A 23,581-nucleotide genomic window follows, 5' to 3' on the forward strand; every position below is an offset into this window, starting at 1 on the left:
GGAAAACCTGGTCAATTAAGCTGGTGTGATGTTGGCTTGAAATACAAACTCTGCACCCTCTTTAGCTTTGTAGTGACAAATGCCCATTTATATTCAATGTTAGATGAATTACACATCTATATCTCTTTGAGGAGAGAGAGAACAGCATGGAGACCCTTAACTTGGTGTACCCTACGATCAAATTCTTCAGCTCTGCATTTCAGACAGTGATCTGCAGTTAACAGCCACTGCTCCACACATGTTCGGCATCCAACTAGAGACTCGCAGCACGTGGAAAACATGGGTTCCTCCATTAGAGCTACAAGGTTTTAAAAAAGAAATTGATGCAGAAAAATATGTGCCAGTTACTTTAAATATAAAATAAGAAAATTAAACACATTTAAATTTGCTGTAATATGTAATGCATACCTTTGCAAACGAGGCAGGCAAAGGCATCCTTTACAGAATGCAGGTGGGCATCAGTCACTGCTTTGCGTGTGTGCTTTGCAAGCTCAGACAGCTGGTTTATTGCTGAGGTGATATCTTGGAGGCTCTCAGCAGCTTGCTTTAGTTGGTCAATTTTGCCAATGACCTCTTGTATGCTCATACTGTCGTCGGCCCCTTCGACTTAAATGTAGAACGACAAAATAGTGAAATCGCCAAATGCATGAATATTTTTCTTATATCTGCCTATGAGGCCTTCAGTTTTTCTTTTAAAAAATATTTGTCAGGTAAAATGACTTATACTGTTTGCCCTTGTGTAGAGAATGAGTTTGACTTTACATACATTACCTTGCTTTAGCTGTTCTTCCATTCTGGAACTCCACAAAGTCATCCTCAAAGATTGCATAGATTTTTCTGGAGTTCTGTTTCCAGTAATGGGAACCTTAGGAGAAGACAATGTATTTCTATATTTATTAATTTTAATGGTAAAATGTAAAAAGCAAGTTTTGATCACTTAGCTTACTTCTTGTGCCCTCCGAGTCTACTATTTCATTTCCTTGGCTGTCTGTCAGGGTAATCACCTCATCACAGCCCAAGGCATCCTTCACCTTCTGTGTTATTCCTTCCACATTTGCTTCAGCTTCCAAAAAGCGAATGATGACTGTTTTGGAAGTACTGAGCTTGTCATTTACTATTTTGGCAATATGGATAGCCCTGTGGAGGAATTAGATCATTAAAAAATAAGATGAACAAATATGGCTGTAGAGAGATTTTACTAGTAAAGACAAGTTGAATATTTAACAGCTAACCTTTGGAAAGATCTTGCTGGGAACAGGTTGCTTGCTCGTGGCGTTCCAGCTGAAGGCCGTGGTGTGTCAGTCAGAGCAGAAGGTGAGGGTCGGTGCATGAAGGCAAATGGAATACCAGTAGTGGGTAGGGATCTGCTTGCAGGAAGTGGACTATGAACTGGATCTCCATGGACCTCATAATGACTGTGATGTGAAAGATTTAGGATGGAAAAATGTCCTGCTGGCTCTGGAAATATTGCAGTGTTTGCATCATCTGTAATGTACAGACTACTGCAATTAACCTGTTTAATTTGGCAAAATAAAAAAAAAATTATAAAGTGCTAATTATTCACAGATTTTATGTTATTTAGAACAAACATCTGCACAAAATAATATTGGAAACATTCAATTCTAAATCATATTTCAATGTACTTTAAGTGTTTAGACATACCACAAAGTTACTTTTAGCTAACATTAGCATTTACTCGATCACATGCCATTAAGCTAACCAAGGCTCCGTAAAGCCAAAATAAATATTCTTATATATAAATCTATCAGTTATAAGTTGAACAGTTACGGCACCTGAAAAATCCTGCATATCTTGTCCACAGACATGTCATCTTCCTTAAGTGTAACACGTCTGCTTTCTCGAAAAAGGACATAACTGCCCGTTGCCATCCCGCAGACATCCAAAATACACTTGACAACGATGGAAACTGCAGCACGCCCTCTACTGTCATGAAACTGTCAAATGTATGGGGACAACTTCCGGGTGAGAATTGGGGAAAAAAATAAAAACTCAGAAATCCGATTTCCACGCCGGATTTTTAAAATCCATTTTTAAATTTTTAATCAGGAAACAAAAATCGGGAAACGGCTCGTTTTCCATTTTTTTATTTTCCCATTTTGAAATGAAAATCGGGAAACGGTTCGTTTTCCGTTTTCCGTTTTTAAACTTTGAAACTAAAATCGGGAAACGAGGCGTTTCCCGTTTTTCGTTTTCTGATTCCTAAACGAAAATCCGTTGGCCGCAAAATACACGGACCGTATAAATACCTCTCTGACAGCTTGGTGGGAATTTTTAAAAATAACTAAATCTTCACTTATCCCCTGTAAACTAACACCCATTTGGAACAATCCAGAGTATTTGTCAGAAAAAGAAAATGCTGAATTTTCGTTATGGCGTGATAAGGGTGTAAATAATTTAGAACATATTATCCAAGATGGAAACCTTATTACATTCCAGGAACTTATGCCAAAATATAGAATTGGCAACGGTAGATTTCTGGAATATCAACAACTTAAGTCCATCTTACAGGGAAGATTTAACCATAATCAGTTGAATCTAGAAATGCCTACATGGGTAACTGAATTTCTTAACCTCTGTACCCCAAAATTGTTGTCAAAATTATATAAATTATTACTAAAATTGATGATTCACTTTCCCTCCCAATTGCAAAATGGGAGCGTGAACTTTCTGTTAACCTGGATCAAAAATTATGGACAGAAATATGTTTAAATATCTTCAAAATGACTAAAGACCCCAAGTACAACTTTTACAATATAAAATTCTCCATAGAACACACTATACTGGACAAAGGATGTTCCAAATGGGCCTTACACACTCAAACATATGCACCCACTGTACAAGCAATTCAGAGGAGAATTATCTACACGCTCTGTGGTCCTGTGTACCTGTTCAGAGATTTTGGCAGAGGATATGTGAAGACCTATCCACATGGTTTAGCTGTCGTGTGCCAACTTCCCCCAGACTATGCATCTTAGGTGACATCAGTGAATTACTAATGGAGTCAAATATATCACACACAGTTCTTACCGCCTTGTGCATCGCTAAGAAAACTATCCTCATGAATTGGAAGTCAAAAAATAAACTATGTATTACTCAATACAGAAATTATTAGTAGATCATGTTAGTTTAGAGAGAATGTCTGCTTCATCTAAAGACCAATTGGAGGAATTTGACTCTCTTTGGTTCCCACTGATCAGCTGCATTACATAGTGGGGGGTGGTTGGCTGTTGGTTCTGCTCCTGATGTGCTTTGTAGGTGGTCAGGGTGAGGACTCTGGGGGCCCGTGTAGCTGGTGGCCTCCTGAGACTGGGGTGTGGGTACCTCCGGGTTCCTGGGTGGGGCTGGATGTTCTGATGTGGGTGGTGACCTGCTTCCCTGGGGGCTGCGGCGCGGGGCTGCATTGGCTTCTTCGGCATAGGGGGGGGGGGGGGCTCTGTGGGGGCTCGGGCGGCCCTCGGGTGCCGGGGGCCCTGGGGCCCTGCTGCCGGCCGTGCAGGGGGGCTGGCCGCTGGGGGCGGGGCTGGCTTCTCGTTGCCTCAGGTTCTCTGGTGTCCTTGGTCCTTGACTGCGGGGACTCCGTCTGAGACCTCCCTCCCCCGTCTGCTGGGAGGGGTGTACGGTTGTCTTTAGAATGAGTGGCCGCGGGTCTTCGTAGGTCTTGATGGGCTGCTGGTGGGGTTTCTCTTTGCCTGCCTCTAGCTTCTGGTGGGCGGGGCTGAGGCTTTCTGCCTTCATTGGTAAGCACATTTCATGACACAAACACATACACCCACATAATAACACAAATGGTTGGTTTGTGTAACTATGCTTATTCTTTATTTTGTTTTCCCCACACAATCTTAATTTTGCAAATATTGGTCAATATCTTATGTTTAACAAGTGACGAACTATTTGGTTGACCTACTTGCACTCTTTCGTGTTTCTTTTTTTCTAAACCCCCCCCCCCCCCCCCCTTTTTTGTTCTCTTTTTCCCTCTTTCCCTTCTCTTTTCTTTCTTTTCTCTTTTCTATTTCCTAAGCCTGTCATTTCTGGCAACAATTTGTTAAAATAGCATGTTAAAAATAATTCAAATAAAATAAAGGGTCACACAGTAACAAGAGGAGGCCTATAGAGAACCTATAGAGCTCATCTTGAAATAGCAAATATGTTTGGCACAACAATGCATTCAGATCACAGTTCTGTTTGGCAAGATCTGCCAGACATGACGGCTAAAAAAAAAATATATATATATAACTGAGTTAAGTAAAGCTGCTCTAGTAGAGTCCACAAATAAAACTATTTAGCTGGAAATGAGCAGAAAAGAGCTACTTTATCTTAAAGACCTGAGGAATGTTGTCAGTTATTCCCTCCACAGATCACTACTCCAAAAATGCAGAAGATAAAGATGCAAAAAATCTTTTTCATTACTTGGTAAAAATGGTACTCATAAAGAATTTCATACAAGCTTTTTCCTATGCCTAGCATTTTTATCGACATTCACACACACACACACACACACACACACACACACACACAACACACACACACACACACACACACACACACACACACACTTATCTTGCCCAAGGATACCTCGACATGCAGACTGTAGGAGCAGGGTTTTGAACCAGCTCTGCCTCCTGAGCCATACAGAATATCAGGCACACAGCTCTGGCTGTGATCACAGAAGCCCCACCCACCTGCTGTTCAAACCTTCTGTTTGTGAGGGGCAGCCATTACAGAAAAGGAGCCTGTGCCAGCTGGCAGTGAGCAAGAGGCAGGGTACATCCTGTACAGATCACCAGTCTATTGCAAGGCCAACACAGAGAAACAGACAACCATTCACATTCACACCTACAGCCAATTTATAATCTCTAGTTAAACTGACCCCATGCATGTCCTTGGACTCTGGGAGGAAACTGGAGAGAACCCACACAGGGAGAACATGCAAACTCCACACAGAAAGGCCCCAGCCATGTGGTGGATTTAAACCCAGGACCTTCCTGCTGTGAGGTAACAGTGCTAACCACCACAACACCACAAACCAAACCTAAAACCATAAAATTAAAAAAAAAAAAATGACTGTAAAATTTGTTTTATTTGTGGATCTCAATGGAAAAATAAATAAATAAGTACTATATTAGCCTCAATTGGTGACTTCAGTGATTGGAACAGTGTTGGAAAAGTGCTAAGCTGCTCATATTAATTAATATAACTGATCAATAAAAAAATGACTGAATTTTTTTTTTAACTGTCATCTTTTAACAGACATTTAACTTTTATCTGTCAGTATAAACTCTTAATAAATGGTGGAATTTTATATCCAAGTCTAATGAAACTCACTATGCTGGATCAGGTGTGGTGTTTCAAATCAAAATGGATCTATGAATCCTATTTGCATCAAAATTATGGCAGAGACAAAGTGTGTAATTCCATCCTATTACAAACTTTTACATTACTTATCAGTTACACTGCAACTAAGCACTAAATACTCCTCCCAACATTTCGAAAGCTTCATTTAAATATCTCCATTATCAGAATCATTAAAGCATAAGTGCACATTCACCCACAAACCACATTGTTCCAATTAGGTTACGGGCATTAATAACAGGCTTTACAGTTTGGTTAATGGGCTAAATGGCCTTCCTAATTTTTTTTTAAAGCCCTTATCAGCAGATTAAACCAATACAAATGATGGCCATAAATTAGCGTACAGCGTCTTCAGCCAAAACCACAGCTGCTGTTTTCAGTTGAAACCGGGCCTCCAGATATGGCTTAATGTAAGCCCTCACCACAAATCCCGAAGTCCCTCAACAATAAGCCAGTGACTTTTTCGAAAAGCACTTAAAATCCCCTTATTACTTCCTAGGTTCACTGTCGGGGGGAAAGAAACACTTAGACCCTTCAGTTAAAAAAACAAACAAAAAACTCAAGGTCCATAATTCAAAATCCTACTTAATTATTAATGTACTCACCATATATCGGACTTAAAGGTATGCTGGAAAAATGGACCCTGCAAGTAATAGCAACCCTGAGGCATTAAAGTTAAAACTAATCTTCAGTGAGAGGGCAGCATTTCACTTTTGTAGCTTATAGAGTTGGAGGTGATTTCAAGAACTTTAAAGAGTACAACGATATATTCCACAACTTTTAACCTTCATTAAGGATTCCTGCTGTTTCTTTATTACCTATACCTAAACAATGCACACATTTTTTCCTAAGGATAAACTGTTATCATAACTGTCTTGTAATACTAGAATAACTATGCACTGGGAGAATACACTCACCCGCCACTTTATTAGGTACACATGTGATAATGTAACAAACTGGTTGACGACAAACTGGACTGGTCGGTGTGCACAGACACACTGTACAGGAAGGGGCAGAGCTTTATTTCCTGAGGAGTTTGGGATCCTTTAACATTTGTAGAAAACTCTTGCAGATTGTGATGGCCAAACCTATGGCCACACTCCAGCAAAGTCGGTAACTCCCTTATGCACTATTCATACAAATACCATTATTTTAGTTTGCAATAAATTGGTTGGTTTAAATGCATTTGTTCTGTTTGTAAGCGCGCACATTTAGTTCACTTGTATTTTTTCTCAACCCATGGTTCATTTTTGTTTATGCTCATAATTAGTTTGTATTTTCTTTACCGGTACTTACCTGCTCTGATCCTGGGGAGTTGCCTGACAAGCTGTTGGCCAGGGCTGACCACACCTGTACGCTGGATAAATTGGGCTGCACCACCAGTTCCGGTAGAGGGGAGGGGCTTAATATCTTTAGCTAAATAAAGCTTTCCATTTAAGTGAATAATTTGTATATGGGAGCTTTAAGATTTTGCTTTTAGTGTTTTTTTTTTTTTTAGTTTATTAACAAACTTAGCTGTATTGTGGTGTTTGGTGTAATTGGTGTATTCTGTTTAGTTACCCCTAGTGTGTGTTAATGGTCTGATCAGCCAGCATATATACCCCTGTGTCATTTCTTAGGTGGGTCAGTTATGTTTTGTTTGTGCAGTGAGTTTGTTTGTGCACATTTTTGTCTGAATTCAGTTTTGTTTCTTTGACCTCTTTTTTTTTTGGGGTTAAAATAAAAAACCCTATTTTTCTAATATTTCCTGTGACTCCTCTTGGTTTTTGACTCGGTCCCCCACACAGATGTTCTCTCAGTCTATAGTTGCCAGCATTCTCTTCTATGCAGTGGTGTACTGGGGAGGCAGCATTAGGAAAAGCGAGATGCACTGTGGCTGGATAAGTTGGTCAGGCCGGCTGGGTCAGTGGTGCGAGTGAAGCTGGATTCTGACTACAGTGGCAGAGAGGACATTGGACAAACTGCTCTCTATCATGGACAATGACAGTCACCCAGTATAATGAAACCGAGGAGTATGTTCAGTGGAAGGCTGCTCTCACAGAACACAGAACAGTAGTTTTCTGGGTGAAAATACCTTGTTGTTATCAAAGGTCAGAGGACAATGGCCAGACTTCTCTGAGCTCATAAGAAGGCAACAGTAACTGAATCAAGGTATGCAGAAGAGCATCTCTGAATGCACAGCACATCAAATCTTAAAGCAGAGAGGCTACGACAGCAGAAGACCAGACTTGGTGCCACTCCTGTCAGCTAAGAGGAGGAAACTGAGGCTACAATTCACACACGTTTAGTAAAACTAAATAGAAGAGTGGAAAAAATGGTCTAATGAGTATTCTGCTGCAACATTCAGATGGGTCTGAACTTGGAATAAATAACATGAAAGCATGGCTCCATCCTCCCTCAAGGGTTCAGATTGCTGCTGGTGGTATAATGGTGTGGGGGATATTTTCTTAGAACACTTTGGACGCTTTAGTACCAAATGAGCAGCACCCCACAGCCTACCTGAATATTGTTTCTGGCCGTGATCATCCCTTTATGACCACAGTGTCTGCCATTTACCTCTCTGATTTAAAAAAAACTATATATATTTTTTTCTTTTTAAAAAAAAAAATAGTTTTACTACATATGTGAAACCAGTGACATTGATACGTGTACGTAGAGTACATAAATGCTCCCACTAGGGGGAGATCGACTACAGCTAAACAGCCGCTGCTTTGTTGTAATTGAGTGCTCGGAGCCCTCCTTCCTTATTTATCATATCAGGTTCACTTGTGCTGAACCATCAGCTTTAAACAAGACACACACACCTGACACCGTTACACTGTTTTGTTTCCACTGTCCTCATGAAACCGAGCTGAAAGAACTAAAACAGAAACAGAAATCATGCGTTCCCTGTGGAACATGTTTGCTATTTTTAATAATATTTTGTCTTCTCACATGCAATCATTTTTTTTTCTCGTGTTTATTATCATTATTGGTAAGGGTCTGTTCATTTATTCGGATTAATAGCTGAAGCTTGTTACGTCATAGCTGTGGCATGGTCATTGATATAATTTTAATGAATTATATTTTTTTAGTACGGTGATGACAGATTGCTGTAATTACGAGCCTTTATCTGTGCTGGTGGAAGGCGAGATTTGTTGTCCTGACATGCAGAAATCATGCCGTTTGTGCAGATTTCTCGTGCACTGGGAGCCAAACAGTGCCGTGGGTTCTTTGTTCGAGAGGAGATTCAGTGCGCGTGTGTGTGTGTGTGTGTGTGTGTTTGTGTGTGTGAGAGAGAGAGAGAGGGAGGGAGAGGAGAGGAGAGAGGCAGGTTTTAGGATACAGCAGAGTGAGTGAGGAGGGGAGAGAGAGCGGGATGCTGACAGACCCTTGATAGATGGCTAAAATGGCGAAATCTTGTTCGACCCTAGCGAGCCACCACTCTGTAGCACCATAGGTCGGAACATGTAGTAGCTGAAGCTGGACATCTGCGTTTCTTTCTTTTGTTTGACCCGTGTCTTTTCACCTCACGTTGTTCTCGCCTAGCGCTGGAATATTTTCCGTGTTTAAATGGCATCCGCAAGGCACCACCGCCTTCCGTGCTTTTTGGGAATACTCCTGAATGCTTTAATCGGTAAGTGGCATTTATCTTATAGCGAAGTGCACCAGAGTGCTGTAGCTTTATAGAGGACAGCCACGGTCAGCTGCAAGCAGTGAGCCCCGTTAGAGTCCAGTAACCCTGAACTTGGCCCCTCTCCGGTGTCTTGTTTGTATTTGGGCAGGAAATGCCGGAGTGAGGACCCTTGTGCCTTGTGCGCTGCGTACCTGCACTTTACTGAGTTGTATACGGAAACCTGAAGTGTGCGTAAAGTTATATTTGATACATTCTGTAGCGCTTCTAGGTGTTCTTAAGCACGGATGCTTTGGAGACCTTAGATGTCCAGGTAGGTAAGAGGCATCCCACCCACGTGCGTTGTAGTCAGCAGTGTTTTGGGGTTGCTTTCTTATTTGCATTTGTTTTGATTCAGATTAGAATGAAGTTAAGAATGAACCGCTGCACAGAGAAAGTCTTATGTTTGCAGTAGCCAACAGTGCGCAGGACAAAAGAACTTAACTTTTCAAACTATTTTGTAAAATGTGACTTTGCTTCTCCCATAAGTAGTTTCATTTAATATCAGGGGACTTTTTTTAAAGCAGATGGAGGTCCTGACTGCCCAGTCCTCAGAGCACACAGCCCTGCGGCTGGGTGAGGTGACAGTGGTTATTGCTCTCAGAATAGATTAAACGACTGTGGTTATTGCCTGCTGGGGAGAATATTTGTACAGATTAAATGTCAAGACTGTCTCTCTCCTTCTTTTCAAATTTTCTTTTACATCCCTTTGTTCAATATGACAGACAGTTTCTCTCTCGCTCTGTGTGGGGCCCCCTTAATTCAAAGGCAAGAGAGAGTATTGAGTATTTGCAAAGCATACCACACAGGGACCCACAAAGGCCCCACTGGAATCATAAAGGCCTGTACACAGTGGTTCATAACATGTTCAGTGAGAGGGCTGGGAACAAAAATGTCAGAAACAGAGCTCTGTGATGTATGAAACTCCAATCTTCCCATCACATTAAGGAAATGAAGCGCTTTCAAGTGCTTGGCTGCTGCAGAGATTAGATTCAGTTTAGATAAAAGCACTTTTTTATGATATTTAGGCAGTTTTGATAAGACTGAGAAAAGCATTCAGATGAAAGTTGGCTTTACATCTCGTAGGGGCTGAAGAAGTCAAAGAACCAGGAAGAGTTCAGGGCATCACTCCGAAGAGCTCACGATAAAAAAATTAATTAATTAAAAAAAAGTTCCGTTTATCAAAGGCTTAATTATTTGCTTTGAACGGTTAGTCTGAGATGGGCTGTGAGTTTCGGGCTTCAGAGAAAGGGGACAGTATCAAAAGGAGAAGTCGACTCAGATGAAAGCACTTTGACTTAACTTCATGTCTGTTTAGGTTTCTCTAAACTTTGCACTTAAATCCAAAACAGTTTAGATGATTCTGAGGTAAGATTGTGCAGTACACTGGCAACAGATACATGATGAAGATAGCTGAACGGTGCAGCTACATTCATTTCAACGTTTTTAGCATTATTACCATCACTAAACATCTCCAAGCTTCTATGATAATGGGTAAATACCAGTTGAAGCTGCTTGCTCTTTAATGAGATGGAGCACAAAGGTAGCTAGAAAACCAGAGTATTGATTAATAATATATCAAGCTGAAGCCTATAGGAGAGAATACAAGCATCAATGCTGCACATATAGTCTTCCCTCAGGAAACGGAATAAATACAGATGTTATAAGCTTTATAACCAACAAAGAAATTGAAGTTGCTCATTTTAGTGATTTATTCATACTCGCGGCTCTCTTTTGTTTCATCCGTGTTTGCACACTTGATCACACTTAAAGTACAGATGTAGGACTTTTGTCTATTTTTACTTAGTTCTTGATACCCGTGGCATAGTGCCGCTTCAGTTTTCCATCTGCAGTGTGGTTCATAAAGGATACATCTACTCGTGAAGTGTGGAAAATGTTGTTGCACATTTAAACCAGACTGTGCATTATGCAGCAGACACAGACACAGAAAAATAAACCTAATTAAACTACTTTAGTCAATATTTCCTTTACTGTCATATTTAAATATATCCTGTTGAATCTCTAAGACGATACCAAAGCTGTTGTAGTTTTTCAGTAAATCTTATAGTGTTGACTACAACTAAAGCCCTTTGAGTTATTTTTATTTTATTAAAGTTTTGTAATTCTAATCTAGTTTTCACTGAAACGTTTTTGTCACCTAGTTTTAGTTAGCTATAATACCTCTGGACTACACCTTCTAATGGCATTATGATGCTACCATATGATGTGATGTCAGTGACCCTTTGTATCCTCACCTTGCCTGTGGAGCGTCCTGAGCTCTCTTAGCTCTGTCAGTGGCACTCATGTCTGCTAACTCCATCTGTCTGTGAGTAACTGGGTGTCATCTTCACTCTACTGTTGCAGCAATAAACCTCAGTGCCAGCTCGCCACACTTATCTGTCAATAGTAAGTAAGCCAGAGCATGAGCCTCACTTAGCTGACGCCCATCTCTAGTTTTATCCGCTAATCCCACGCACTAGTGTCTGTTTTCTGGACATAAAAAGAGCATAAAATAGTGTGAATGTGTGTCTGTCTCCTTATCAAGCCTCGAAGAGCCACTCCTGCAGAGAATGATGCCCGTGAACATGTGTTTCTGTCGATAGGCCATTGGTTTTGCCACTAATTTGTACAGCTGTGCTTTGCCCTCGCTCCGCACACCACTGGATGCTCAGCATTCACAGATGACCTTAACCTGAAACTCACAAATGCGCAAAATCCAGCTCTTCCCTCCTTTTGTTGTCCTCTTTCTGCCTGTGTATTATTGGATCTATCTGTCTTATAATCTGCTGCTGTGTTGAAAATTATTTTCTCTGACCTTTCTCACACTGTTGTTTGTAACCTTCTACCCACCCAGCGCTCAGAATGGCATTAACCAATCACTCTAGCAACATGCTGTATTTATAATGAAAGCCAGGGCCCAGAAACCTCAGACTGTTCTAGCTAATGAAAGAAACTCTGATTGCCTGAATACAAAATCATTAAAGTTGTTTAATCCACTCCAAATCAATGAGTCCATATACACACTGAACACTAAAATGATATTTTCCTGTCTGCTCCGAGGCTTGATAACATTGATTAATGTCTTTTGCCAGCTTTGAAAGAGGAGAGTAAAAAGCCTCCAGTATACTTTCATTTTACACAAATAAAGTAGAGCTGAGTGTAAACCAGCTGGCTGCTTCTGCTCGAAAGCGGGATATTATTTGGATCAAAGGAGATGGAGCTCTGCGGCCAGCATCATTTTAAAGAGCAGCAGCTCAGGCGGCAGGATCTGCCAGCTAAGGGTTAAATATTTCTCCAACACCACCCGCCTTGTTTTTCACAAGTGGTAGCACTGATGTCTCTTCTGGTCTCATGACCATTTCACTTACCATGCTCGATGAGTGTAAAAAGGGGTGGGGTCCTACGTAAGGAAGGGAGACAGAACATGGAGAGAGGAAGAGAAGCTGCTTCTTTGCATTATGCGCCATATGTGATCTTCATGGAGGGGTATGTCAGTAAATTCCCTGCCTGTTCCTTAGGGCAAGTGGTTCTCCTCTGGAATTTGAGGGATGTAGCTGGAGGTTCTCTGTTTTGACCCCTGTGCTTTGCCCCCCTCCACTGCCCTCCCCTGGCCCATCCCACCAGATTCCAGGGCCTGGGGCAGAGACTGGTAGTGCTCTACTCTATCAGCAGCTGAAACATGATACCAAGAGAGCTTGCTAAGCTCCTCTTTTATAGTACCAAGCCAGGTCAGGCTGTTTACATCCTTTATTTATTATCCCCACCCCCACTCACCCTCAGAGATCGCATAAACTGAAAATCAGATCTCATCAGACCGCATTACAGTGGGGAACACCCTAAACAAATACAGTATAATTTTGTGTTGATCAACAAAAATGAAAATGTGAACGAGCTGTGGCAGTGTTACACCTACAGGTCAGATCACTGGAAAGCTAGAAGTGGGTGTGTGTTTAGCACAAGAATACACTTGCTTGGGGTGCATTCACTCCACAGATTATGAATTCTCTTGGGACTGTAGCCTGGAGGTGGCTCAGTCAAGGCTTTTTATTCATCAGGTTCAAGGCCTGGTGAGCAGTTGTCAGAACATAAAGAACATAAGGATCATTGTTCCTGTTGGCTTCAGTGGTTGATGTGAAAATGATCAGTTTCAGAGGCATTGTGACCATGGATAGTATGGATTGTTGTAAAAGATGGATGTCATTGAAAAGGAGGCAATAGATAGGTTAAAACAGCTTCAGTAACTAAAAAAGTCACTATAAATTAAAAGAAAAATATTTTGTGACCCAGATAAAATATATATTATTAAAAAAAAAAAAAAAAAAATATATATATATATATATATATATATATAAAGTTACAATAACTAATCCTTATGAGATATATATATATATATATATATATATCTCATAAGGATTAGTTATTGTAACTTTTTGTTTATCTGCTTGAGTCACGAAGTCCATTCATTTTTTTCATCTTACAAAGAACACTGAGGAGCTGATGACGGACTACTGTAGAGGTCACATAGCCCAGATTGTAGAATTATTACACTAGCCAAGTTTATTTATCATTACCTTGAGAATTCAGACTGGGCTTTATATATATCTGCACCTAACTTTAGGTCCTGTAGCAAAACTGTTAACAATCTTTAAACTGATGTCCCTCCAAACTCTGCGTCAGTATCGCTGATCAAGATACTGAACCCTAAGTTGTAAGCAACCATATGAGTGTGTGCACGAATGTTAGACAAGATGTAACACACTGTGTAATTGGGTGAATGAGATGTGTAGTAAAAAGCTTTTTGAGTGCTCAGAGTAGAAAAGTGCTATTTAAGTATCGTCCATTTTACCATTTACTTTCAAGTTTAAGTATGTGGTTGACACTTGCGTGTATGTGTGTGTGTGTGTGTTTCCTCAGGTGTAATGTGTGAGGCAGAGCTGTCCTTCACCTTGGAGCCCAGTGACATTATCGCCGTGCAGGAGCAGCCCCTCATGCTCCACTGCCAGGTGGATGGCATCCCCCCGATTACGACACAGTGGAGGCGTAATGGCCTACTTTTAACTCAGGACCAGCATCATACCACCTTCATCAATGGCTCACTGCTGATCGCTCACTTCCAGAAGACCAAATCTGATGGCTCCTCTGACGAGGGCGACTACGAATGCATCGCCCAGAATTCCTTTGGGTTGGTGGTGAGCCGTAAGGCACGCATTCAGGCAGCCAGTAAGTCTCTCTTTTGGTCGTCAGCTTATATATATGTTGTTAGGGCTTTTCTGTTTCTGAGAAGTTAAAGTGTGTTTAAATGCAGTCACTGTAAATCTAAGTAGGTTTGAGCACAGACTGTTAAAAAATAATGAATGTAGCGACTGTGACATCACCGGTAGTTTGTGACTTGTGGTTCTGAAGCTCTAGTTTGGCATTTTAGCTGTCGCCATCTTGCTTTTTTTGGAGCCACATGACCATATGATCATATTTGGACGCTTGGCTGGAAAGGTGCATTCATAGTAGGCCCCAGTCACACAGGCCTAGAGACTGTTTGCTGACCAACCACCGGTCACAAGGGAAAAAATGTGAATTTTTAATGTGTTACTGCTGCAGGCAACACATTTCATGACCAGCTGGCGAGTGGTTGAAACTGGTTGCACAGAGGTATACGGTGCTGCACTGAAAGCCTCCTTGTAGTTGCTTTGGTTGCTAGGAGGTTGCAGCTGTTGCCTCTGGAAGACACTGACTTGTTTGTAAACACTTGGCAACTACTTGCCAAGTGGTAGTGAAACTGTAAGGTTGTGTCTTACTGCTGCAGCCAACACATTTCAAAAGCCGCAACTTGTACTTTCAAGGCGAACAGTCTCTGTTTCTAGAGGTGAGCAGTTGGTGTTTGCACACAGTTTGTGTCCTCCACACAAACTACAGGTTACCAGAATAATCTGCTAGTGATCAAAGCAATTACAAGGAAGTTTTTGGTGGAGCAACCTCTTTGTGATTGATTTCACCTAGTGACAGCCAGCAACCACTTTCCAGCCACTTTTGGAGCCAGCTTTAAGTGGCAATTTGAAGAATTACAGTTCCTCTACACATATAAGTTGGTCTAATTCTGCTTGGCTTAAATATATGATAATTACTTGAATGTACCTTTCAAAACGCCAAAATGACACCTCACAGTACATTAAAGTGCATACCAGGAACAAACAGCAAAAATTCAAATCTAATTGAATTACATGAAGATTATCAACTATAAAAGGTAAACAGCCCTAAATAAATGTTTTTAAGCTGTACCTGGACTGCACAAAAAAGAAGTCCAGTCGTATAGAGGAGGTCTGCTAACATGGTACACAGTCTGGAGTTTGCGGATGGTGGTTTTGATTGACGTCTTTGTTGTTTTTATTGTTTGTTGTTATCTTGAGATACTGGCTTCATCATCCTACATTGTCCTATATCAGGATATCAGAGAAATAGTTTGTCTCAACCTAATCGTGTTGTAGTGAAGTCAAAGCAGTTACAACACAGGAAAAATGCTAACCTCTTACTTATGTTTGAGTTATGATCTTTGTTCTTTAAACACTGTAATTGAAAGATTGCCTCAAATATTCAGGTTCAGTTACTGCTATGGTTGTTCAAGTAAATGCTCTTAATATAGCTCCAGCTGTTTCAATATTTGAATATTTTAACATGTGTCTGAGTGTAATGAACTTTCTGGTGCTCATCTATAGTGCCGCTTTGAAATGGAAGCCTTAGAATTTAGCATTAACAAGCGGTCATGCTGAGAGTCTCCAAGCTGCTTTGTAAGAGTGGAATAAGCTCAAAGAAACCCAGCAACCCACTCACTGGTAGAGGCATCAAGGTGCATTTTCTCAAGCATGACGACCAGACCCTTTGTTTGAAATCCTTCTACTTCAGTGCTGTTTTTCCTGCATTGTTGCCATGGTTAATTGTTACTGCATTTTTAATCTTATCGCCGTGAGACTCTGACTCTGTCCTCCTTTCCTGCCACTGTCTCAAACCACGCATGTGCCCACTTACTTTAAATCAAAAGCATCCAGGATGCACGCTCCTCCTGCAGTTTCAGTGATACTGTACTGCTCCACACTGTGCTGAGTTGAGCCTTTTTGAAGGTTCTGTTATGTATATTCTTAAACACCGGGATGGACAAAGGCTCACAGAAGCCTGTTGATTCCCATGGTTATATGTAGACAGGGTACTGCTGTGCTGTTGTCGCCAATACAGCTTTTCTACCCAGTGGGATAGGGAGGTTAGCATGGACGTCTCACTGGCCAAAGGGAAAAGTCACTGCAGCTCAATGGCTGGCGCTGTCAAGCACATGCAACCTTTCACAGCCTCTCTGAAGGGTCTTTCTTTTCAAAGGTCATATTGAATCCTCTGTTGCAGCACATTTTTGATTCCGTATGAGGGAAAAGTCAAAAGTAGTAACCCTGTTTTCACAAAATGAGTTAGGGGTAAGAAAGCATGGTGGAAAGAAATCCACTAATGTGTAGAGCCTGACCAATATACGACTATATATATATATATATATATATATATATATATATATATATATATATATGACTGTGTGTGTGTGTGTGTGTGTGTGTGTGTGTGTGTGTGTGTGTGTGTGTGTGTGTGTGTGTGTGAAGGTGTATTAGGGCCATATTAAGAACAAAAATTGAATTGTGCATTTTCAGAATAAAGTCAAAATACTATTTTGAGAAAAAAGTTGAAATACCTTTTCAAGAAAAAAGTCAAAATGTGGAGAATAAAGTTGACGTTTCAGTTCAAACAACTGCCACGCCACATCTGCTATACCCTCTCCAGAATGCCTTGTAGATGAGTTAGTGAAACTATAATTTAGAATCGGTTTTAGAAATTTTTATTACATAAACACAATGTAGTAATAAGTATGATAAGTTGCCAGCAGGGAAGTTGCTGGCAACACTTGGACCATGGTTGAAGGGTATTTGTCCCATCTCTTCTCTACTATACCTTTGAAATTTTTGCTTATCGGCCATTATAAAAGCAGATACATATATATCAGAGTAGGCAAAAGCCAATATCAGCCAATATATTGCCCCAATTTAGCAATTTAGCATTTTTATAGAATGCTGTTGCATATTTCAATGTGTATAGCACTAGCAAGATAGTTTGTTATTCTATGTTGATTCAAATACCCGTATTTAAAATAACAATTTGTCTGATGGGCGATGTCTACACCAATATTTTTTTGTTGTTGTTGTTATTATTTATTGTGAAAATACAAGACAACAGATAAACATTGGCTACAACCATCAGCATATATGTCCACTACGCCAATATCAGTCAATAAGTTGGGCATTACAGCTGTTTGACAGATATATCATTGTCTGCATAGTTACACTAGTGTGGAATTGTGATGCAGTAAGGGCATCTCTTCCAGTCTCCAACCACGCAACACTCTCCATTACCAATTTGCCCTGATAATATCTGAAATCATTTGTGATGATTTCAAGTCATATAATAATCACACTTAATTTTAAGGTTGCTATAATGTAACGTCAAGCTGCACCTCCCTAATTATTATTTTACTGTAAGGCAAGTTCATCTTTATTTGGTCTAACGGTTCATTAGTGTTTTAGTATGAACAGTTAGGGTTAGGGTAATAATGAATAATGAAAAGTGTGGAGCAGTCCTCCTGCTCACTCTGCTTCTGGAAAATTTAATGAATGAAAACAGATTTAATGAATGAACTGTGAATAAATCTAACCACGAGCAAACCTCGAACATGGTAGCTCAAGTTCAAAATCCTTCATGGTTGATTTATCCTGTCTTGGCTTGGCTTTGTTCTCCCACTGACCTTTCCAAGGTTCACCCTTGATTGGTATTGATTGGATAGGGACTAGTGAATTACTGAAAGTCACATTCTGACCCCTGAGTTTTGACCCTTTGTGTTGTGTTGACCAGTCTGTTGACAAAGTGTTGAAATGAGTAAAGGCTTTGTTGTAATGCATCTGTGTCTCTCCATAATAGAGTCTTAACGAGGAGCCATCACTAAGAGAGCTTGTGATCTTAGATGTCATTTGTCATCAGTCACTGGCCACTGCCTTTGATACTTGATACTAATATATGCCATTAAACAACATTGCAGGTATTTTTGCTGTGCTTTTTTTCCTTTGTTTTTGGCAGATGAACAGGACTTTCATTACTCTTCATTGTGGTGACAGGGATCTTGAATTTTGCTTATGTTGACACATAAAATAAAGTCACAAAATTTGCTGTCCTGAAGTAGGTAAAATGGCTTTTCCTACCTGCATTATTTCTGGCACAGTATGTGTCCGAAAGGCTTTATAGATTATTCTTTGCTGTGTAGGATGAACTAGTATTCCTAATCCTAATCCTAATTTCTGGCACTCCTCATACGCCATGTTTCTGTCACCTGTTCAGTCCAGATGTGTTCTCCTTATACCCGTCCCCAGGCATTAGATAAATAACATAAAACCCTGGTCTAGTTCATCTTCCCCTTGTCCACCAGAGTTGTACAGTGGGCACGGATTAAATAAGATAAAGTGTTTCCATTGTGTTTATGAAGAAAAATTGAGCAAAATAAGGGAATATTCTCGTTAAAAGGGTCAGCGACTCGTGTGTGTTTCTTTTTCTCTTCAAAGTGTTTGCTAATGTTGCTGCTCTCTTTGTGTTTTCGAGGTAATGTGCTGGGGTTTAGTTCCTCTAACAACAAACCTCTGACTTGCACCACTGTGATGCAATAGTTGGTGTGATTACTGAAGCCTCTTTATAGCTCTCCCAGTGGATAAAGCCTCCATCTTATTCTGCACACTACCACCCTCCATAAATTTCACTTTTTATTTGCTTGACAACCGTTTGTGTGAGCTCACGGTCGGGTGCTGGTGTAAGGATGGACTCCCTGTTGCCCCTCTAAAGCGACAGCCTGTCCAGGAAACACTTTTTTTCCTCCTGAATGTTATCTCTTTGATGGTCGGTTTCTCTCTCCTTCCTCACTTTCTCTAGGACCTCCTCATTAGCTTAGGCTCCGGAAGCTTTTCATCATTTGGATGAATGACAAGCCTGGTACAGTGGACCCAGCCAGGGCTCCCGCCCCTCCCCCACAAGCACGCCCGCGTCACCAGGCAACACACCACAAAAGACCTCTGTTACAAAATAGCTTTAGGATCATTTAAAATGACTTGCTTTTGTCTGTTTGTCTGGAATTATTTGGGAAGTGCTGAAGCTTTGTAGGAAATTTATTTTCACCCTGCCTGATTCTTATAAGGAGACCACAGTTGACCTCGGGGACTGTCTGAAAAGATCTGAAGACCCAGCACCGAGGGTGCAGCGAACAAGAGAATTTACTGAGTCGTGAAATCATAAGTAGTAAAATAACACTATATGTGCATATAGTGACCATGTTATTATTTTACACATTGTTTCAGTATACATAATTTCCACCTTGTTTAGTCCCGAAACCATCATGGTGAATTGAACGACTGTTATAATGGCAGGCCTCTCAGAGACTGTAATGAAAAGGGGGGTGGGGGGGGGGGGGGGGGGGGGGGTGGGGGGGGGGGGGGGGGGGGGGGGGGGAGTGCTTATAGGAGAAGACAGAGGAAGCCTGTAAAAGTGCCTCAGTTTGTACCCATGCCGCTCATTCGTGTGAACTTAACTCCTCTCTGAATGCAAATGTAAACAAGTGTGTTTTGCTCAGTTTTGCTCTGTGGGAGAAGATGCAAAATTGCAGCTTGCTGCTCCTCAAAGGTTTGCGGACAGCTTGCCACGAGCGGCCACTCAGATTCAGACAGCAGCGAGGAAGAGTGATTTATGTGTAGCTGATGGTAGTTTTCATGAGCGTGTTTGTACTTGTGCGTGCACGTGTGGCTCTCCGACACGCTCCGACCTTCCTGTCCCCCCCACCCCTTTCAGGATCTCCTGTCTGTGTGACTGCTGAAGCTCCATCCCTACGTCTCCTTTTAGCTCCCTTTGTCTGCAGGCCAAACCCTGGCTTCGATCAACAACCCCCCACCCATCTCCCTTGCTCCTCTGTGTTTGCCATGAAGCCAGTGATCTCTCTGTCATATTGATCTGCAAAACATGGTCTTAATATTTAAGCAGAAAGCCACTGTGGATGCTCTTTGCTCCTCACAAAATGAAAGTGAGTTAATAGATGTTTATAGAATTCCTCTATCTTCTCATTAATATTTCTATCTTGAAAAGATCACAAACTGTTGTTGCCCTGGTCCTTCCTGTGGGCAGGTGCATGCTGCTGTGTGGTCAGGGCTCCTCCATTCATCTGCCAGTGTATCAGATGAACTTAGGGAGAAATAATTTTTTTTTTTGTTCATAATGAGCAGGCTAAACTGATGACAGCTTTGACCTCCATTGTGTAATTGCACTGGAAACCGATTATTACTCTGCACCTGCTGACTAAATCTGCAGATCTCATTGTCTGATTATGAATTCTCCTTTTTTTAGCTCAATTAAAATTGTAAACAACAAAGCACGCTGTTTTTCTGATTTCAGAGCAGGTTAATTTTCTAAAGGTAACGATGAAGGTTGTCTCACTCTCTGCCTCGCTCTCTACTTCCAGTAAAGATGCTGTTTGCCTGCTGTGCATTGCTTTGTTGTCAGCAAGCTAAGTAAACAGCAACACTAAAAATCTCCTCTGGGTGGATACACTGACAAACGCTGAAACTTGTCCAGCTGTCCTGTGGGAAGACATGTCTGAAGATGACACATCATTCATCTAAAAGCAGTGGAAAATCACTAAAGGGTCCCATACAGCATGCCTTGTTGTCTTCCTTTACTGTATATTTTATACAGAGGGATGATTAAAAAAAAAAAAGATTTTCTAGCCAATTAACAATTTCTGATGCAACTAAAGCAACAAAACTAGGAGTGCAATGTTTGCCACCGTGCTCAAGTCTTAAGCCATACTGACAAGATTTCAGCCATGTACAGAGCACAGACATGCATGGAGAGCTCTAAATATCCCCTGTTAGCTGCTCCATAATGTGAAGGATGAGCTGGATCCAGCATCCTTAAGCTTCAAAATATCAGCCTGCATAAATAGCATCACTTGGCAAGCGAAGCCCAGGAGCAGGAAAGGGGCTCCCGGAGAGTGTTGATGCAGCTCAGTGACTAAAATATATTTAACTTAGTTCTCCAGATGCACTTCAGTTGTGACATGGTTTTAATCATGTCACTGTTACTCTTATGGGATCACACTTTAAAATGCAAATAAATCAGCACCAAAGTCCTCACAAGAAATATAAGCACACATTATGCACACATGTACAGCATATGTAACAAATTGATATACAGATATGTACACAAACGTTGCTCCTTTTTGTCATTGTGCCAACTTTTTAAGCAGCTGCTGTCAACATCTGTGCACACTGTAGCTCATTCAGATATTTTGTTCTACATATTTCATTGTTCACTGTGTCAACTCTGGAAATCATCCTACTTGAACAGAGTGGAATAACATCATTTGGAAAGTAAATGCCTTGAAGGATCAGCTCATCACTGGGCAGATTCAAACTATGGTAATAAGACATCATTCGATGCACTGGCCTTGATTTTGACAGTGTGGTAAACAAACAAATGAAAAGGAACACACCGAGGATTAGAGTCTCAAATTCAACTTCAGTGTGTTTGTGTCTGTCTGTGGATGTGCACACGATTCTGTTTGTACATATGATACTATCTTTGCTTGTGTGTCTTGATTCAAGGGGGCACTCAGTTAAATCTCCATTGGCCTACAGATATCTCTGGACCACCGTAGCTATTCTCAAACAAACAAATTAATAGGGGGCCTAAAATTCCTTCTGTCTGCTTTTCAGGCTCATGGGAGGAATTCCTGAGTAAATAGAGGTCAAGGGTGAAAGAAAAGAGAGCAGAGGCTGGGCCAAAGGTTGGAAGAGGCAGACTAGTCTCCAAATGTGGAATTTTGCTTTGACCCACATCATTAAGGTTGCATATTACGGTTTGAACCATGCAGGTTTGGCTGCAGGAAACCAGTTTTATAAATAGGGTCCTTCTAGGGATAGAAAACATAAGGACGTGTGGGTGTGGGCTTGTTTTTAGTGTGTGTGTGTGTTGGTGTTAGAGCTTGGTTAGCGTGCGCTACTGCCCCGTCACTGTGCTTCACTACACTTAACAGAGCCTTTATGGCCAGATTGCATAGTTAAAAGTCTTTACAGGGTCTGCAGCATCCACCAATAAAAACACATAAACCCCCTCTTTTTGTCTCCTTCATGGCACGCATTTTGTTTTTGCATCTGTGAAAATGTGTAATAAGGACAAAGACAGGCAGGAGGTGGAGACAGTTGTGGATATTACTATCACCCACCCAGTTTTTCACAGACACACACATAGAAAGAGACAGAGAGAGAGAGAGAGACAGAGAAAGAGGGGCCCTCAGTCCCGTTTAGCATTTTGTTTAAGCGGGGATCAGGAAATCTTTCTGCCAACAAGCAGAAGAGTCTGAGACAAAGGCCTGTCAGTGATGGGCAGGCAGCAGCTCTCTTTTGGGCCTCTGCCATCTCGCTCCCTCTCTATCCTGTGTTTGTGTTTGTGTGTGTTGGGGTACCTCTCAGAGCAGAGCAGCACCTATTGTCATTTATGAAATGCAGGGGCAGTGGAGTGGCTGGGAACAGGCAGAGGCTGTGGAGATGTTCAGCCTCTGGTGGCTCTGCTTTGTGATGGTGGCCTGACCGTTTGTTCTCCTGACCAACTCAGCTAGCTGTGGCTGAGGCCCCCTTTTGTCACTGCTGACTCTTGGTGGGTGTGTTTCCCCGTGCTCCCTCCTGCCTCTTTCTTCCCCCTCTGTTTCAGCATTGATGTAGAAATAAAGGGGTCAGGGGTCATAAGGGGCTGGACGATGGAGAGGGGGTCTTTATCTGGGAAACGGTGACCCTTTTTGTGTGCACTAGGGCAGAATACTCCACCCCCACCCCTTTTTAAAAATTCTCCTCCCATCACGTTTCGCCGCTTTCAATACTCAGTCTTCTGCGTATTCCCCAGTGGGGACCCATCCCCCTCGTCTGATCACCAGGGGCAATGGCAGTGACCTTGGATTTGGCAGTGAAATAAAATGACCCGAACCTGCCACTGCACCAGAGCTCTAAGCCTGCCCTTTCCCAAATAAGCAATGAAGCAGTCCAGCTGCAACATAAGAGCACCATAAACACATTTCTCTCGCTCTGTATTTACCTCTGTCACATTTTTGATTTTTCAACAAATGCCGAACAGGTAGACTTTTGGAATAAAAGTCAGTTTTATTTAACAGTGTTGCATTTGATCCTGGTGATATTTACAGGCACATTTTGAACAATACTGGCTACAGGATTGATTGATCAATTTATTCACTGATTCAGGAGGAGGGAAATGTGCGGCAGTATTTCACAATGCTCACACGATGATAAAGGCTGTGTTGTGCTTTAAAGCTATCTATCTTTCACATTTCTTCAGTTAAAACTTTAATGCAAAGAATAGGCCACTTTACATACAATTTATACACCAGTGTATAATGTATACTCTTCTTCAGCTCAGATTGAAAGCCTGCAGCTGGAAGTTGGTGTT

At 41.3% G+C, this 23,581-nt stretch overlaps 2 protein-coding genes across 3 annotated transcripts in view; one reads left to right on the plus strand and one right to left on the minus strand.

Annotated features, from left to right (window-relative positions):
* Positions 1-599: 599 nt before the first annotated feature.
* Positions 600-2,250, minus strand: LOC115778100 (uncharacterized). 2 transcript variants are annotated; one of them, XM_030726131.1, is made up of 4 exons: positions 1,794-2,250; positions 1,233-1,415; positions 947-1,137; positions 600-865 (listed from the first exon to the last, which is right to left on the minus strand). In XM_030726131.1, exons 1-4 carry the CDS (start codon positions 1,949-1,951, stop codon positions 768-770), a joined length of 630 nt encoding a protein of 209 aa, XP_030581991.1. In that variant the 5' UTR covers positions 1,952-2,250; the 3' UTR covers positions 600-767. The 2 variants fall into 2 exon arrangements, with proteins under 2 accessions (XP_030581991.1, XP_030581990.1); XM_030726130.1 differs by having other exon boundaries at positions 1,233-1,513.
* Positions 2,251-8,876: 6,626 nt separating this feature from the next.
* igdcc3 (immunoglobulin superfamily, DCC subclass, member 3) overlaps positions 8,877-23,581 on the plus strand; it is a 59,641-nt gene continuing 44,936 nt past the window's right edge. The window contains exons 1-2 of the mRNA XM_030726165.1: positions 8,877-8,986; positions 13,937-14,242. Of these exons, the coding sequence (XP_030582025.1) occupies positions 8,923-8,986; positions 13,937-14,242 (370 nt within the window). The 5' untranslated portion in view covers positions 8,877-8,922. The remainder of the gene's footprint in view (positions 8,987-13,936; positions 14,243-23,581) is intronic.

This window comes from Archocentrus centrarchus, chromosome 3 (assembly GCF_007364275.1).
Source record: "Archocentrus centrarchus isolate MPI-CPG fArcCen1 chromosome 3, fArcCen1, whole genome shotgun sequence".
NCBI classification, from domain to species: domain Eukaryota; kingdom Metazoa; phylum Chordata; class Actinopteri; order Cichliformes; family Cichlidae; genus Archocentrus; species Archocentrus centrarchus.

Coding starts and splice junctions, on each gene's coding strand:
- LOC115778100 (XM_030726130.1), bottom strand. CDS start 1,889: ATGGCAACGGGCAGTTATGTCCTTTTTCGAGAAAGCAGACGTGTTACA. Junction 1,514..1,793: donor AGATATGCAGGATTTTTCAG/GTGCCGTAACTG, acceptor CAAATTAAACAG/GTTAATTGCAGTAGTCTGTA. Junction 866..946: donor AGACTCGGAGGGCACAAGAA/GTAAGCTAAGTG, acceptor TCTTCTCCTAAG/GTTCCCATTACTGGAAACAG.